Here is a 17,731-nt window from a genome sequence, read left to right as displayed (position 1 = left end):
TTGATAGGATTATTAATCTAGTGTAATGATGATTAGATCGAGGATTTAACGTAGATTACTCCGCAGGGCCAGTGAATATAATATATTACAATATTTATGTGTTGCATACGTCTGACCAAGCAGGAGTTGCTCAAACTTACCGTGTTAAACACCTGTTATTCCAATCTGTGAATAATAGCTAAATGATCACCTAAAATGTTTTATGATGATGTTATAGCAATAATTAGCCTATTGTTATTTTGTTATTGTTGTTGTACCATGTTATGCCATACACGGTGTTTCTTAATGTAATGTCATTTGTATCAGGTTTCTTCACTATTATTTGTCCTTTTTGTATTATCATTATTATTATTTCTAGCTGTTGTAGTATCCCTGTTTTATGCACCACAATGGAGAAATGCTGTTCAAAACAATTTTAAAATATATACACACAATTTTGTTTTATAGATAAGTCAGTATGACTTATTTCACTTACTACATCATGCTTGTTTTTGAAGGGAAAAAAATGGCAATATTGGTGATAAACAATTACAAAAACATACAATGTGTTTGATGAATACACGAACTTTGCACAATGAATGAAACCCTACTCAATGGGCATTCAAAGCAATATTACAGACCAATAAAGGCATTAAAGCATATATTTTCTTGTATGTCTTTTTATAATGACTAATACGCTTACCTGACAAAAATAGTGCATGACTGAAGAAGAGAATTGTTTAGCCTACAGACAACTTAAGAAAATCTTCTTGCTCCTTGACTGATAATAACAACAATACATTTGAAACGCGAAGAGACTATCTCTCTCTCACTCACTCACGCTCACTCTCTCTCTCTCTTCCCATTTTCTTCTTTCCCTTATGTCATACTTGCGCACAAGCGGTTCAAACTACATTTCCCAGCATGCATTGCGCAAACATCTCCGCCAATCAGATTCCTCGGCCTACCCTCCATTGAAAAAAGAGGCTCGAGTCGTTGTCGGTGCTGTGTGATTGTTTACACACAGGCGTTTCCTTCAATATTGTTAATTTTTGAATATAATAAATGGCTTCGACTTTGCTATCACCCATGGTGGATTATTATAACGATGAGGAAGAGCTAGACAGTGTGGACGAAGATGAAGATCGCAGTTTCAGAGGCAGAGACTCGGAAGAAGGTGATTACGCACAATAATTTAAGTTTATTCACCTTTTTATCTTATTCACATATTATTTATGGATTAGAAGACATGTTTCATTTGTTAATGAGGGGATTGACTGTAACGTTAGTTTGGTAATGAAACACTGGCTCTGTTGTGCTTGTATACATGTGGTTTACTGTTTATTTTAGTAGAGCTTGCTAGCTTTTTGCAACATCGTCTGCATTATTAAATGCGTGTAGTGATATTTTTTAGATGTAAATGATAAATGTGTATGCATTTAATCCTATAGTGGTTATGCATTCTCTTATGGTTTAATGTTTTATGTGCTATCCTGCCTGTTGATAAACAGTTAGCAGTTAGCGCGCGTCAGGAAGCAAATACATTAAGTAGGATGTTTTTTTGTTGTTGTTGTTGTTGCTGTTGTTTTCGTACATACAGCCTCGAAGTCAGGTTCACCAGAGGACTTGTTTTCAATGTAACATGTTGGGAACATGATTTATGGTGGCAAATATTTGGTTTGAAACTCTTGGAGTTGGTCTCCCCTCTGTTAGCCTTTGCTGGTGTCATAAACGTATCAGAGGTTAGACTGACAAGAGTCATATCAGACTTAGGAGATCAGATCAAATCAAATGAAACGGTAAGTGTACATGACATTAAGTGTAGTTAAAATATAAGAGCATCCGGAGTAATGAACAGTTTTTGTATTAATTACCAACCTTTTCAATTATGTATCAAGTTAGCAATGCAGTTTTGAGAGAAACAGAAGTATAGCATTCCCAAATGTGACCTTGGACCACAAAACCAGTCATATGGGTCAATTTCTTTAAATTGAGATACATACATCTGAAGACTGAAAAACTTTCCATTGGTGTATGGTTTGTTAGAATAAGACAATATTTGGCCGAGAAACAACCGTTTAAAAATCTGGGGGTGCAAAATAATCAAAATATTGAGAAAGTAGCCTTTAAAGTTGTCCAAATGATGTTCTTAGCAATGCATATTACTAATCAAAAATTAGCTTTTTATTACATTTACGGTAGCAAGTTTACAAAATATGTTCATGGAACACAATCTTTATTTAATCTCCTAAAGATTTTTGGCATAAAAGAAAAATTGATGATTTTTACCTATACAATGTATTGTTGACTATTTTTACCAATGTACCATTCTACTTACGACTGGTTTTGTGGTCCTGGGTCACAAATGTGTCCCCTCACAAATGATGAATGGTACCTGATAATCTTGTAGAATTGTGACCCTGGACCACAAAACCAGTCATAAGGTTAAATTTGACAAAACTGAGATTTATACATCATATAAAAGCTCAATAAATAAGCTTTCTATTGATGTATGGTTTGTTAGGATAGGACAATATTTGGCTGAGATACATCTATTTGAAATCAGAAATCTGAGGATGCAAAAAAATCAAAAAGACTGAGAAAATCACCTTTAAAGTTGTCCAAATTAGGTTCTTATCAATGCATATTACAAACCAAAAATTACATTTTGATATGTTTACAGTTGGAATTTTATAAAAAATCTTCATGGAACATGAACTTTACTTAATTTCTTAATGATTTTTGGCATAAAAGAAAAATCTAAAATTTTGACCCATGCAATGTATTTTTGGCTATTGCTACAAATATACCCCAGCGACTTAAGACTGGTTTTGTGGTCCAGGGTCACAATTGATTATTTTGGTAAAATTAAATTACAGAACATCTGGTATTATATAATAGGCCAGAGTTTGTCTTCATAGACAAAAATATATAGTAGTTTGTTGAAAGTTGTCCCCAAAGTTTTTCTGGACAAAATGTCTACAAAGGCTTATTTTATATATTTATTTATTTACTTAAATTTTGTGACACTGGCAGATTACTTTTAACCCCATTTTAAAATTGTACTAAATGTATTATGCATGCTTCCCTTTTTAACTTCAGTGGTCAAGTGGGTAATATAAATGCAGTAATGAAATTAAAAAAGTTTATGTAAAGTGACAAATTTCATTTTATGCAAAAACTGCACTGTTGGTGAATCTCAATTTGTCAACCATCCTTCAACTATCTTGCATAAATATTTAATCTAAGTTCTTTGTATGAAAATGGTATATTATCAGTCAAAAGTTTGGGGTCGGTAGGATTTTTGAAGTAAGTCTTTTATGCTCACCAAGCCTGCATTTATTTGATCAGAAATACAGAAAAATAAATATGTTGTAAAATTGTATTACAATTAAAAATTGTTTTGTGTTTATGTAATATATATTTAAAATGTAATCCATTCCTGTGATGCAAAGCTTAATTTTCAGCATCATTACTCCAGTCTTCAGTGTCACGTGATCCTTCAGAAATTATTCTAATATGCTGATTTGATGCAGAAGAAACATTTATATTAATATTATCAGTGTTGTGCTGCTTAAAAAGTAGTTTATATTCAGAACAAAATTTACAGATAATGTTTTCACCCCCTTGTCATCCAAGATGTTCATGTCTTTCTTTCTTCAGTCGTAAGGAAATTGTTTTTTGAGGACAACATTTCAGGATTTCACAGTCGAGGAAAAAGGGTCTTATCTAGCAAAATGATGGGTTATTTTCTAAAAAAAAAAAAAAAAAATACAGTATATATGCTTTTTAACCTCAAATGCAAAAGTGTTTGAGATTAAAAAACAACCGTTTCGCTAGATAAGATTCTTCTTTCTCAGCTGGGATCATTTAGAGCCCTTTGAACCTGCATTTTCGCAGTTCAAACTTGGGGGCACATAGAAGTACATTATATGGAGAGAAATCCTGAAAAGTTTTTCTCAAAAAAAACAAAAAAAAAAACACCATTTCTTTACGACTGAAGAAAAAGAGACATGAACATCTTGGATGACAAGGGGGTGAAAACATTATCTGTAAATTTTTGTTCTGAAAGTGAACTACTCCTTTAATAGTTTTGTGGAAACTGTGATATACTTTTTTCAGGATTCTTTGATATATATTTCACAAATACAGCATTTACTAGAAGTGAAAAATAAATCTTGTCAGTTTGATCAATTATGCATCCTTGCTGAAAAAAAGTATTAATTTCTTTCGGAAAAAATATCAACTGGATGAAAGCAACTGCATAAATGCATGTGACTTCATTAGCAGCTGATTATATATTTGTCATATATTGAGTGTAGTTGTCTTTGCATTAGTGCTGAAATATGTGCTTTATTTATGTGTTTTAATTGTCTTAGGTCTTTGTTTATTATTGGTACTTGAGATTTAGTCTTAGCATCAACTTGTGACAGTTCTCATAAAATATAATATAATTTCTTTAGTAAGAAAAAAAATCTGCAAACAACATACATGTAATAGCTGAGGTTAAACTGCCATGTCTGTCCACTAGATGGTGCTGTATATGTGCAATTATTATTTCAGCAATTTCAGTATGATATCACAAAAGAAGTTCAGTGGGGTCAATTCTGGGCTTTACGCAAGACATTCAAGTTCTTCCATACCTTGTCTTATCCTATAGTGTATACTTAATTAATTTCTATATTGTTTGTTATTATTATAGACACAGAAGATGCCAGTGAAACAGATCTGGCCAAACACGATGAGGATGATTACGTTGAAATCAAAGAACAGTAAGTCTTTCTTTCTTTCTATCTATCTATCTATCTATCTATCTATCTATCTATCTATCTATCTATCTATCTATCTATCTATCTATCTATCTATCTATCTATCTATCTGTCTGTCTGTCTGTCTGTCTGTCTGTCTGTCTGTCTGTCTGTCTGTCTGTCTGTCTGTCTGTCTGTCTGTCTGTCTGTCTGTCTGTCTGTCTGTCTGTCTGTCTGTCTGTCTGTCTGTCTGTCTGTCTGTCTGTCTGTCTGTCTGTCTGTCTGTCTGTCTGTCTATCTATCTATCTATCTATCGATCATTCTATCGTTCTATCATTCTATCTATCTATCTATCTATCTATCTATCTATCTATCTATCTATCTATCTATCTATCTATCTATCTATCTATCTATCGTTCTATCTATCGTTCTATCTATCTATCGTTCTATCTATCTATCGTTCTATCTATCTATCTGCACTTGTGAAAATAATGTATATGACATTTTATGGATCATTTGAGATGTTGTGTTTATGTCTTTAATTCAGGATGTATCAAGACAAACTGGCATCCCTAAAAAGACAGCTACAACAACTGCAAGAAGGTGACTGGACTATTAATTTTTTTTTTTTTTTGAAATACACAATTAATTTAAAGTCAAGCACTTTAATAATGGAAATATAAATACAAAAGTACACAAATTATTATTATCTTTTTATTTACAAACTTTACTGTGCATCAACAGATTCATGATTAGTAAAACCCTATGATTTTCTTATAAAAAAAATCTAATAAATTTAATATAACTGTTAGGCTATTGCACATATATACATTTTGTATAAAGACATTATTATTTATTTCACATGTTCTTAAGAAATTATTAAACAGCCTGTAAACAACAGGACATGTTGTGGAAAATAGCTAGTTGGTAGCACAGTTATGTTGTTAATGGTCTAAACAAGGTGATGTAGCCTAGTTGTTAATGAACTGAGCTGGTAAATAAAAGGCTATTCAAATACAGTGGATAAAAAAAAGATGCTACAAAATAGTAAATTAGATCACTTTCATACCTATGCATTTCCACAGGCACGCTGCAGGAGTATCAGAAGAGAATGAAGAAGCTTGATCAGCAGTATAAAGAGAGGCTTCGTAACGCTGGTAAAGATGATTTATAATAAAATTTTTCTGCTCATTGTCAGTGTCAATATTTCAAGAGCCAACATTACATTATTAATGCTTATCTCTTATTTGTACTCGCTCTCATTTTCTGTCCCTCTCCTCCCATCTCTTTATCTTTCCAGACCTCTTTCTACAACTCGAGGTAAGCTTCAAATTATACATTTTTATGTATCTGTGGATTTATTACTGCAGCAAGAAACAGCTTTGACAGGTTAATTAATGTTAAATGTCTTGTAGACAGAGCAGGTGGAGAGGAACTACATCAAAGAGAAAAAAGCAGCGGTGAAAGAATTTGACGATAAGAAAGTGGAGCTGAAGGAAAATCTTATTGCAGAGCTGGAGGAGAAGAAGAAAATGATCGAGAATGAGAAATTAACTATGGAGCTGACAGGAGGTGAGAAAGTAAAATAAGAGATCAGATAGAAAAATGCAAGCCATTGTTAGTATTGCTCTTGTCGAGAATAAGATCATGTTTCTATAGCTGAATGTTTAGCTATTCTCTTTTGTGTTAAAAGAAAAAAATTGAAGCAATAGTTCAACCAAAAATGAAATTCTGTCATTATTTATTGCCTCATGACATTCCATACCTGAATGAATTTTTTCTGTAGAACACAATAAGAGAATGTTTTATTTTTTTTCAAGCACTTTTCATGCAGTGTACAAAGACTAAGGGACTTTGAAGCTTTAAAATGACACAAAAGCACCATAAAAGTGTAATAAATGTGCTAAAAAGTTCACAAGAGAAGTAGCACTGCCATATTCATAAATGCATCGGTCAATTAATCTTTATTCTGATTTACAAAAGCAAACTGAATGATTTGTACACTAATCAGATTGAAGTGGTTCAAGTTCAATACACAAACTCGATTCAGTCACAGTGGTTAACTCACTGGAGAGGACAGTTATCAGTAAAAAAAAAACTTAGATTTTGGTCTGTTCACCACACAAAGCTATTGTATGACTTTATTATACTTTTATGGTGTTTTTTATAATTTCTTGAAGGTCGAACGCCTCAGTTGGCACACATTGCAATTGTATGAGATAGACCAACAAGTACAGCCTTTACAATATCTCATCTTTCATTATTTCACTGAGTTCTTTGTTGTGGAAGATATTCCTTTAAACCCTTAAACCTAGTTGGCTGTCTATTTATTTTAGATTCCATGGAAATGAAACCTATTATGACCCGGAAGCTCCGGAGACGACCTAATGACCCTGTGCCCATTCCAGACAAGAGGAGAAAGCCTGCACCTGATATCCTTCACATAGCTGTAGAGACAGAACAGAACACTTTATTTAATTCCCTGAAGTCCATTTCTAGTGTTAGTTACAGTCTCTGGGACCAAAAGCAAGGGAATGCAGGGCTAGAAATTAACTTTTTTACTCGGTAACACTGGTGCTCCCAACTTCAAAAAGTAGCCAATAAATATTAAAGGAGTAGTTCACTTTCAAAATGTTCAAGTCTTTCTTTCTTAAGTCATAAAGAAATTACGTTTTTTTGAGGAAAACATTTCAGGATTTCTCTTCATATAATGGACTTCTATGGTGCCCCCGAGTTTGAACTTCCAAAATGCAGCCGAGGAAGGATGGTCTTATCTAGCGAAACGATCGGTTATTTTTCTAAAAACTTACAATTTATATACTTTTTAATCTCTGAACAGAGTACACACAGAGCTAACCAAAGATGACCATTTGAGGTTAAAAATAAATAAATTTCTATTTATTTTAGAAAATAACCGATTGTTTTGCTAGATAAGACCCTTCTTCCTAGGCTGAGATTGTTTAGAGCCCTTTGAAGCTGCATTTTGGAATTTCAAACTTAGGGCACCATAGAAGTCCATTATATAGAGAGAAATCCTGAAACGTTTTCCTCAAAAAACATAATTTTGTTACGACTGAAGAAAGAAAGACATGAACATCTTGGATGACAAGGGGGTGAGTGCATTATCTGTAAATTTTGGTCTGAAAGAGAACTACTCCTTTAAGGAGCACCACAAATGCCAATTGAGCAGAACAGCCAGCACTCGTCTCGGCATTTCTTTTTAGTAATGCACTGATCTTGATTCTTCATGGTCGATTCTAACTGCTGATGTTTTACAAGCAAATGGGCTGAATCTGCCATTTTTAAATATTTATTTTATGCCTTAAGCAAGGAGCAAGAATGAATGAAAATATGAGTACATAAACAAGATGTTTGTTTTCACCAATAGGTAGAGCCATTTAAATTTTATACAATCTACAGTATAATTAACAAAAAATAAACATGGTTCTTTCTTAGTCGTATTAAGTGCAGTCAATAAATGCAGCCATAATTAAAGTAGACTAAATATTCAAAGTGTACAGTTTATTGAGAAGAGGCGCCAGAACTGCATCTGACAGAGTGTGCGATGTAGCACGAAATATACTATATTTCTTCACAAGCAGATTGTGGAGACCTTTTAATTGTCCACAATCAAAAATCGTCATATCACACACCTCTAATTGCAATGTGTTTGTGCAAATTCGGAACAGAGGTTGGTTGAGAGAAAAAACAAAAACGGCCGGTTCAGAGTTTCAGCGGAGCTCAGTGACAGGGAGTGATTGACGGCTAATATCTAAAATCTGCATTAAAGGTAAGAATGTAAAAATGAAGTTTAAATGGTTATGTAATGTTGGAGAGAACGGCAAACCTGTCACTGTCTGGGCAGTAGTTAGGCTAGCTAAAGTTTTATAAAGAAATGAAAACAAGTCGCACCGCAACAATTTCTCGCAATCGCACAAATGCTCCCAAATATAATTTGAGGTCACTCAGATGAAATTTTTGGGGCATATGCAACCAAAATGCTCACAAATTTGAGACCTGGAGTGCAGTTTTACATGACGATTTAGTATTAAACAGACTGTTATTGCTACTGTACCTTTAAGAGTTTATTATATAAATGACTTCTATTCGTATAAGCAGGTTGTCTTAACTCTTCTCACCTCAGTTAAACTATTTACTCACTGATGAACAGATCATGGAGGATCTGAGAACATTAAATAAGGTAAGGTTTCGTCTCAGCAAAATTCTACTCTGCTCCATTTTTTATGAAGCCCCATAAAATTGTAGCTAAGTATAAATTTCACCGCCTTGCACATAGTTTCATAGTACTTTTTGGCCTAATTTCCAGTATGTCTCATTCTACAGCAATATAATTGCTAATCAAATTGTAATACTCTTGCATATTCGTTTGCCGGCTATGAGATGAAAAGTGTGATAGAAAAAGTTTCATCAAAATTTAAATTTCATCAAAACGTAATGAAAGTCTTCATAATTCATGTCTTGGCTTTAAAGAAAGGATCTTTATTTTATTTCTTTTATTTCTTTAAAGCTCTCTAGTAGGTAAGAAAATTAGGATCCCCTGAATATGTCATTACATTTCATTAAACGTTTTATTCTCAAAGTGATACATGAGAAACATCATATTACATGGGGATAGCAAGTAATTGGCTGTTTGAAATGGGGAAAAAATGCTGCAAAGCACAGAAAATAGGTTTTTGATGCTGATTAGTGTTTAAGATATCAAGCTGTTTGTCCATGTCTGTCGTTTTTTAAAACTGAGATTGCTGAAGAAAATCAAAAAATCTTTTTTGCTTTATTTCCTTTATAGCTTAAATCTCCGAAAAGACCAGGTATGGACGTTTTGTCTCTTAGAGGTGATTCCCCATATATTTCACCTATCAGATTATTTTAGCCACAATGGCTTTAAAATGAATTGGAAATGAATACGTGTGTGTGATGTTTTTCAGCGTCCCCGTCTTCTCCGGAGCACCTCCCATCGACTCCAGTGGACACCCCGTCCCAGCGTTATGAGGCACGGATAGAGGAGGGGAAACTCTACTATGATAAAAGATGGTAAGGTTATCTGTGTTCTACTAATTAAACTTAATTCTGAGTTATCATGATTCACACTGTTCAAACTTTATTACACTATTCAGGTTATAAGATTTTGCACTGTATATTTCATAACTAAGACCTAACATGCTGATTTGCATATTTATGAGGCCAATGACTAAATAATGTTGGTTTAAATAGATAATAATCCAGGCAAAAGCAGTCTTTCAAAAGTGTGAAAAGGCTTTATGAAGACTGTCTGATTTACATTAATAACGTAGTTAAGGCACATAATTGCATATGCTTACCACGCAAGCCTTGACCCCCTGATTCTTACAAGATGTGAATGTCTCAAGAAATCTTACAGTCACTGTCTAGTATTTATACTGACCACAAGATGGAGCAAGCACCCTTCTGATTTTCAATTCTGTCACATTATAGTTTACATAAAGGACAAAGTCACATCCCAGAGCAGGACTGAACTGAGACAAGACAGATTTAGTGCATCTCTATCTGTCTGTTGTTCAATCTAGCGTTCTATAGTTCTGACATTCTAACCTTCTATGTATTGTTCTAACACCGTGTCTACACTGGACGCGAGCGGCACGGCGCGACAAAATACAGTAGAACCTATTATGCTGTCTATCTATATCTATCTATCTATAGTTATAACGTTTTATCTATCTATCTGTCGTTCTATCGGTCTATCTATAGTTCTATGTATAGTTATAACGTTCTATCTATCTATCTGTTCATCTATCTGTCTATCTGTCTATCTATCTATCTATCTATAGTTATAACGTTCTGTCTATCGTTCTATCTATCGTTCAATCTATCTTTCTATTGTTCTATCTTTCTATCTAGTGTTCTATATATCTATAGTTATAATGTTCTATCTGTCTATCTATCTATCTATCATAACGTTTTATCTATCTGTCGTTCTATCATTCTATCGGTCTATCTGTCTTTCTATCTATAGTTCTATCTATCTATAGTTATAACGTTCTATTTATCTATCTATCTATTTATCTGTCTATCTATCGTTATATCTTTATATCTATCGTTCTATCTATCTATAGTTATAATGTTTTATCTATCTATCTATCTATCTATTGTTCTATCTATTGTTCTATCTATCTATAGTTATAACGTTTTATCTATCGTTCTATCTATCGTTCTATCGGCCTATTTATCAATCTATCGTTCTATCTTTCTATTGTTCTATCTTTCTATCTAGTGTTCTATATATCTATAGTTATAATGTTCTATCTGTCTATCTATCATAACGTTTTATCTATCTGTCTTTCTATCATTCTATCAGTCTATCTGTCTTTCTATCTATATTTCTATCTATAGTTATAACGTTCTATTTATTTATCTATTTATCTGTCTATCTGTCGTTATATCTTTATATCTATCGTCCTATCTATCTATAGTTATAATGTTTTATCTATCTATCTATCTATCTATTGTTCTATCTATTGTTCTATCTATCTATAGTTATAACGTTTTATCTATCGTTCTATCTATCGTTCTATCGGCCTATTTATCAATCTATCGTTCTATCTTTCTATTGTTCTATCTTTCTATCTAGTGTTCTATATATCTATAGTTATAATGTTCTATCTGTCTATCTATCATAACGTTTTATCTATCTGTCTTTCTATCATTCTATCAGTCTATCTGTCTTTCTATCTATATTTCTATCTATAGTTATAACGTTCTATTTATTTATCTATTTATCTGTCTATCTGTCGTTATATCTTTATATCTATCGTCCTATCTATCTATAGTTATAATGTTTTATCTATCTATCTATCGTTCTGTCGGTCTATCTATCGTTCTATCTATCTTTCTATCTATTGTTCTATCGGCCTATTTATCAATCTATCATTTTATCTTTCTATTGTTCTGTCTTTCTATCTAGTGTTCTATATATCTATAGTTATAATGTTCTATCTATCTATCTGTCTGTCTGTCTGTCTGTCTGTCTGTCTATCTATCTATCTATCTATCTATCATAACGTTTTATCTATCTGTCGTTCTATCATTCTATCGGTCTATCTATCTATAGTTCTATCTTTCTATAGTTCTATCTTTCTATAGTTCTATCTTTCTATAGTTCTATCTTTCTATAGTTATAACGTTCTATTTATCTATTTATCTGTCTATCTACCGTTATATCTTTATATCTATCGTTCTATCTATCTATAGTTATAATGTTTTATCTATCTATCTATCTATCTATCTATCGTTCTGTCTGTCTATCTATCGGTCTGTCTATCTTTATATCTATCGTTCTATATATCTTTCTATCTATCGGTCTATCTATCTATAGTTATAACGTTCTATCTATCTATCTATCTATCTATCTATCTATCTATCTATCTATCTATCTATCTATCTATCTATCTATCGTTCTGTCTATCGTTCTATCTATAGTTTTAAAATTCTATATATCGGCCTATCGTTCTATCTATCGGTATATCGATCTATCTATAGTTATAACTATCTATCTATCGTTCTATCTATCTATGCATAATTTTTCTCAACATTTTTACAATTTTTCATAATGGCATTAAAATTGCATGACATGTAGAAGAGATTATTAAAGGATTTTTGAAGCTTGTAGCGTTCAGATATTTATTGTATTTGGGCTGTAAGAAGGTGCTATTAATTTCTCAGTTATCACTTTAAAATGTTATTTCATTAGTTATTGTAGATACGGTTGTGTTTGTGATGTATATTGCAAGGAGTAGTTTCCTTAACAAGCCGACATCTGCGCCAGGATTCAGGTCATGCATTGCTGACATGGTATTTACCGTTGCTCGTGTCGTGATATTTAATAATGTAAACATCTTGGGCATTATGATCCACATATTCTGAGATGCGATACTCTGAACAGACTATATAAATCTATATTTCACTGTTTGTGTGATCATCATAGTGCACAGGAAGCTTGTGGTTTAGGATGAGGTCTGAAGATGACCGTGTCTTGTGCATTTGTGACATTAAACGTCATGAATGCCTCTGGATTTTTATGAGTGTGTCAGCATGCATTCATCCAGTCGTGCCCTTTAGACAGTGGGCTGCTGTAGCTTTCAGCAATGCAATCCAACCGGAATATTTGTGTGCAGACGAGGAGAGAGTGAGCGGAGGAGGAAATGTGTTCTAGGGTGATACCGCAGGCATTAAATGTATAATGTTACGTGTATATTAAATGCAGTTTTATTCTGCTTTTCTAATAATGAGTGGAGAGTTATGCCGCTATCTGAACTTTTGCAGAGGATGTTTATGTGAGAAGGTTGAAGCCACAGGCTACTTTTGCTCTCTATGCACTGTGTTTTAAAAGATGACAAGCTCTCCCTCTCTAATTAGTTCCGTTTGCTAAGGAAGCCTCACTATAGTATTGCTTTTGCGCCACTGTGAAATAAATCAGTTTACTTGACTCGTTAAAAAGTGAGTTTGCCGCCTGTATTCAATGTGATTGTAACAAAAATATAAAAATAATGGCAAGAAACGAGGATAAGTTATCCTCCTTAGCCAGTTACACGCCACAAACAAACAGTGCGAGTGATTTTTAAGAACTAGTTCTTTCCTCGCTGCTGAAAATCTGTGCCGTTGCTGTATAATTTTAGTAGCATGGTAAAATAATCATGTTTTACCTCAATTGTGAAGGTAAGTTTGCATTCTGTGTTGACTTTAATGCAATAAAACAGATGTGTACTTAAAAATCTTCAAAAGGCTTCACATAATCCCAGGTGTGGAATAAGGGTCTTATCTAGAGAAACAATCTGTAATTTTCTCATTTTCCTTCAACCCGTTGGCCACCATTGAAGTCCACTATATGGAGATAAATCCTGAAATCTTTTTTCTCAAAAACCTTCATTTCTTTTCAACTGAAGAAAGAAAGACATGAACATTTTGAATAAAATAAGGGTGAGTACATTATCAGGAAATTTTACTTCTGGAAGTAAACTAATCTTTTAAACAATGCTATTCATGCCTAAACAATTAATGCACATGCACATGTGAAACAGTCCTTGAGACACCTACAATTTACAGGCAATAGACAATTAAGGTCACAGTTACAGTAACTTAAGAGAGTAAAGAGACTTTTCTACTGACTCTGAATAAGACAAGAATGCCCAGGATTCCTGACCACCTGCATGACCTGATGCTGGGAGGCATGATGACTGCAGATGTGGCCAGAGCAATAAACTGCACTGTCTGTAATGTAAGGAGCCTAAGACAGTGCTACAGGGAGACGAGAAGGATAGCTGATCGTCCTTGCAGTGGCATGTGAAACCATGTGTCTGCTCAGAAATGTTTGGAAACTTTCAAGTGTCTTGGTGGAATTGTGGTGAGGTAATGTTTTCAGTTTGTTAAAACAAATATTTAAGAAATAGATGAAAAAAAAAAATCACTGTGCCTTCAAAATAATCCACCTGAGAGCAAAAAAAGCTTCCCAAATGTAAAATACTTGGAAGAAGTCTGCACACTCATAAGTGAGGTGAAATCAATATAGGCAATTTACTGAAAAAAAAAAACAAGGCAAATGTTTCAGTCACATGTTTACCATTTTAATATTGCTTTTATCTCGCTTGTGATTTTTGATAGAGTGTGCGGACTTTTTTTTAACATATTTTACGTTTTAGAATTCCTGCAATAAAGCTCTATTTTTGATGAGTTTACATCATGACCAGTCTAATCCAAATGAAGGCCAGTTCCATTTAGTGAAAAAAAAAAACTTTAAATGCAAACAAACGGTTATGTTTACATGCAGAGCTATTTGGCAGTCTGAATGAAACCAGACCGATTTCAGATTCTAAAGGCTTTGTTTATATGAACACTAAACATTGTAATCAGATTCACAGAGTTGTTGATGTTCTACATTTAAAATTATTCCAAACAAAACTTAAGCGCATATATTTAGAAACAGAGAAAGTCAGCAAAACGGCCATTTTTGCCCTAATGACATGTCTAAATCGAAAAAACACTAACAAAAATTATTTAGAGACCAGATATAATAATAAAAAAAAAATTTACTAGTGGGTGCAGGACACTATATTTAATTTTTGTAAGTGAGGATTGAAAAATGAAGTAAACTCTGACATATCATACCTAAAAAATCTTCATACAGTAAAATTTGTTACAAATTTAGGACCAAAATTTGATTTGACACTTTAACCTGACCATGTTTATTCACATACCTTTCTATCAAAGTTATCTGACGTTATCAAGATGAATTTGTCCTGACACAGTTTAACTCTTTCTTGTCATATTTTATTACCATTTTCTAAACTATAGCAAATAAACTGATAATGTGAGAAATGTTGAAGGCGTCTTCATAAATTCAGTTGTGACTGTATATGTCAGAAGAGCTTTTTTGGACATCAGAAGACACATAAATAAACATGCACATTCCTAAGATGTAAAACAAGTGTGAGCCAGTTCTTTTTAGTTAATCAAAAGCACAGTGCAATCAGTGTAACCTGGTTTTGAAACAGATGACTAATATAAACTGGTTATTTTAGTGAGCAGTTCAAAAAGACGATACAGTGTCTTCACAATCTTCATACAGTAAAATTTATTAAAAATTTGGAACCAAAATTTTTATTTGAAACTTTGACCTGACCATGTTTTTTTTTTTTTTTTTTTTTTACATATCTTTCTATCAAAGTTATCTGGCATTATCAAGATGAATTTGTCCTGACACAGTTTAACTCTTGAGTTCTTGTCATATTTTATTACCATTTTCTAAACTATAGCGAATAAACTGATAATGTGAGAAATGTTGAAGGTGCCTTAATTCTGTTGTGACTGTATATGTCAGAAGAGCTTTTTTGGACATCAGATAACGTAAATAAACATGCACATTCCTAATACGTAAAACAAGTGTGAGCCAGTTCTTTTTAGTAAATCAAAAACACAGTGTAACCTGGTTTTGAAACAGATGACCAATATAAACTGTTTTTTTTTTTAGTGAGCAGTTCAAAAAGGCAAGTTACTAGTCTAAATTAGTCTGAAACACAGTAAGAGTTTAATTTACATGAATAGGCATTATAATCAAAAACATACCCAAATAAATCCCAATATAATTAAATCATAGCTCTTACTTTGAAAAAAACTATTACTTCCATACTGGAACTTTATTGCTGGTTTTAGGTGATATAATTTACCAAATAATATCCATAAAAATGTGACTTATTTACTGAATATCTATGTAATTGTCTTCTGTGAAAGCTGGTATTGCTTCCTTCAGCAGAAATAATTTCATTTTAGCCATGTATAATTGCAAGTCAATATTCTTGCATGCAATTTTTATGCAGGTGAAAAAATGATGACGCAATTATAATTTTTGGGAAATCCTTTAAGCCTAAATACTGCTTTTTCAGTTGTGAAATATGAGGAGATAAGCTCCCATACAGTACTTGCCTGAGAACATGTCCCTAAAGGGAACTTTCTGTAATGGTCTTTCAGTTTGGAGTATCTTAAATGACCACTGCTGTTATTGTTTCAGGTACCATAAAAGTCAAGCAATCTATCTGGAGTCCAAGGAGAATACCAAGATCAGCTGTGTCATCAGCTCTGTGGGGACCAATGAGGTTTGTGTCCGATTCTCTCCTCTGATTGGTGCTAAACAAATGACTGTGCTCTTCAAACTAATGACCTGCTCAGAGGGGGAATAAACAGCAGGTTATTGAGATCGGCACAAGTGCATCAGCTTCGGAGGGCCAGGAGAGGAAAATTCTCATTTAGCCGCTCTCATTTATTGTAATCTGCATTCGTATCAAATTGTGCGAGGATGTCTTTCCAATAGCTTTTGTCTCATTTGCATCCTTTTAATGCCAGCATCAATAGCACACTGCATAGATCTGGACTTGTATTTGCTGAGCCAGTGGCTTTGGAGTACAAATCACTGTTTGGGATTCATTTGGATGCTGGAAGAAGTTGGTAGAGGATAAACACTGAAGTGCTTTGTCTTTGCTTTCTATTCTCTTGCAGATCTGGGTGAGAAAGACAAGTGACAGTACGAAGATGAGGATCTATTTAGGGCAGCTGCAACGAGGAGCCTTCATCATTAGACGCCGATCCGCAGCATAGACGTCACTCTTCCTCATCATCTTCTCTTTCCTTTGTTTTGTTTTTTTAAACAAACATTTTAAAGCTCTTCCTGTTTTACCAAGTCAGCTACTACATGTTGAAGCATGAAACTTCTTCCCGTCTCATCTTATTTTTCTATGACTCTCACACGTGTGGTATAGATATTACCAAAGTATATCATGAAATGTCTCACATTTGTCTTTCTTTTTGCCTTTTCTTTCTCTATGAACTGGATTGTACATGTAATGCAGTCAGAACTGAGGTAACGCTCAACACTTTACCATTCGATTTCAAAGAGCTCTCTATGATGAAGCGAGTAAACCACAATACATTTTGGCATTGTATTCTATTACAAGTAAGACATTTACAATTGTAATTTTGTTTTTTGTTTTTTTTGATAAGTAATGGCATAATCTATTCTCTCCATGCATTTAAAAGTGTACAGGATTTCAGAGTTACTTTGCAAGTTTTAATTTTGTATTCAGTCGAATATTAAATAAATTTGGCTCATACAGTACAAAACAACATTTATTTCTTCAGAATTGTTTTTGCTTTTTTTTTCTTCCTCCCCATTTACAGTGCTGGAAGTTGACCTTGTTTTCAATGCCCTTCTACTTGCATATATAATGAGAAGCATTCATTTACATTCATATTTATGTTCCTGGCAGAAGCTTTCCTCATAACAAACAACTTGCAAGCAAATTTCAGCAGGTTGCTTACATGTTTATGGTGCTTCGGTATAGACCAACTCTACATCTTGAGATTTTTATTGCTTTCGGAATGCATAATGTTGTGTTTATATTCTAACGTTGCTTAAAAAGAATCTGCAAAATGTTAATTATTTCAGCAAAGTAAGAGAGATCATA

The 17,731-nt window shown here is 33.3% G+C and overlaps 1 protein-coding gene across 2 annotated transcripts; it reads left to right on the top strand.

Moving 5' to 3' along the window:
• Nucleotides 1-951: 951 nt before the first annotated feature.
• On the top strand, nt 952-17,390 carry LOC141334727 (sin3 histone deacetylase corepressor complex component SDS3). Of its 2 annotated transcripts, none has more exons than XM_073839946.1 (12): nt 952-1,156; nt 4,682-4,751; nt 5,275-5,330; nt 5,813-5,884; nt 6,028-6,047; nt 6,143-6,299; nt 7,064-7,159; nt 8,867-8,928; nt 9,535-9,556; nt 9,674-9,779; nt 16,282-16,366; nt 16,767-17,390. In XM_073839946.1, the coding sequence occupies exons 1-12, from the start codon at nt 1,045-1,047 to the stop codon at nt 16,863-16,865; spliced, it is 957 nt and encodes a 318-aa protein (XP_073696047.1). In that variant the 5' UTR covers nt 952-1,044; the 3' UTR covers nt 16,866-17,390. The 2 variants fall into 2 exon arrangements, with proteins under 2 accessions (XP_073696047.1, XP_073696046.1); XM_073839945.1 differs by having other exon boundaries at nt 9,535-9,580.
• Nucleotides 17,391-17,731: the final 341 nt, after the last annotated feature.

Source organism: Garra rufa, chromosome 5 (assembly GCF_049309525.1).
Source record: "Garra rufa chromosome 5, GarRuf1.0, whole genome shotgun sequence".
Lineage (NCBI taxonomy): Eukaryota > Metazoa > Chordata > Actinopteri > Cypriniformes > Cyprinidae > Garra > Garra rufa.
Note: the sequence above shows the minus strand (reverse complement) of the source record. Positions and strands in the feature narration are given on the sequence as shown.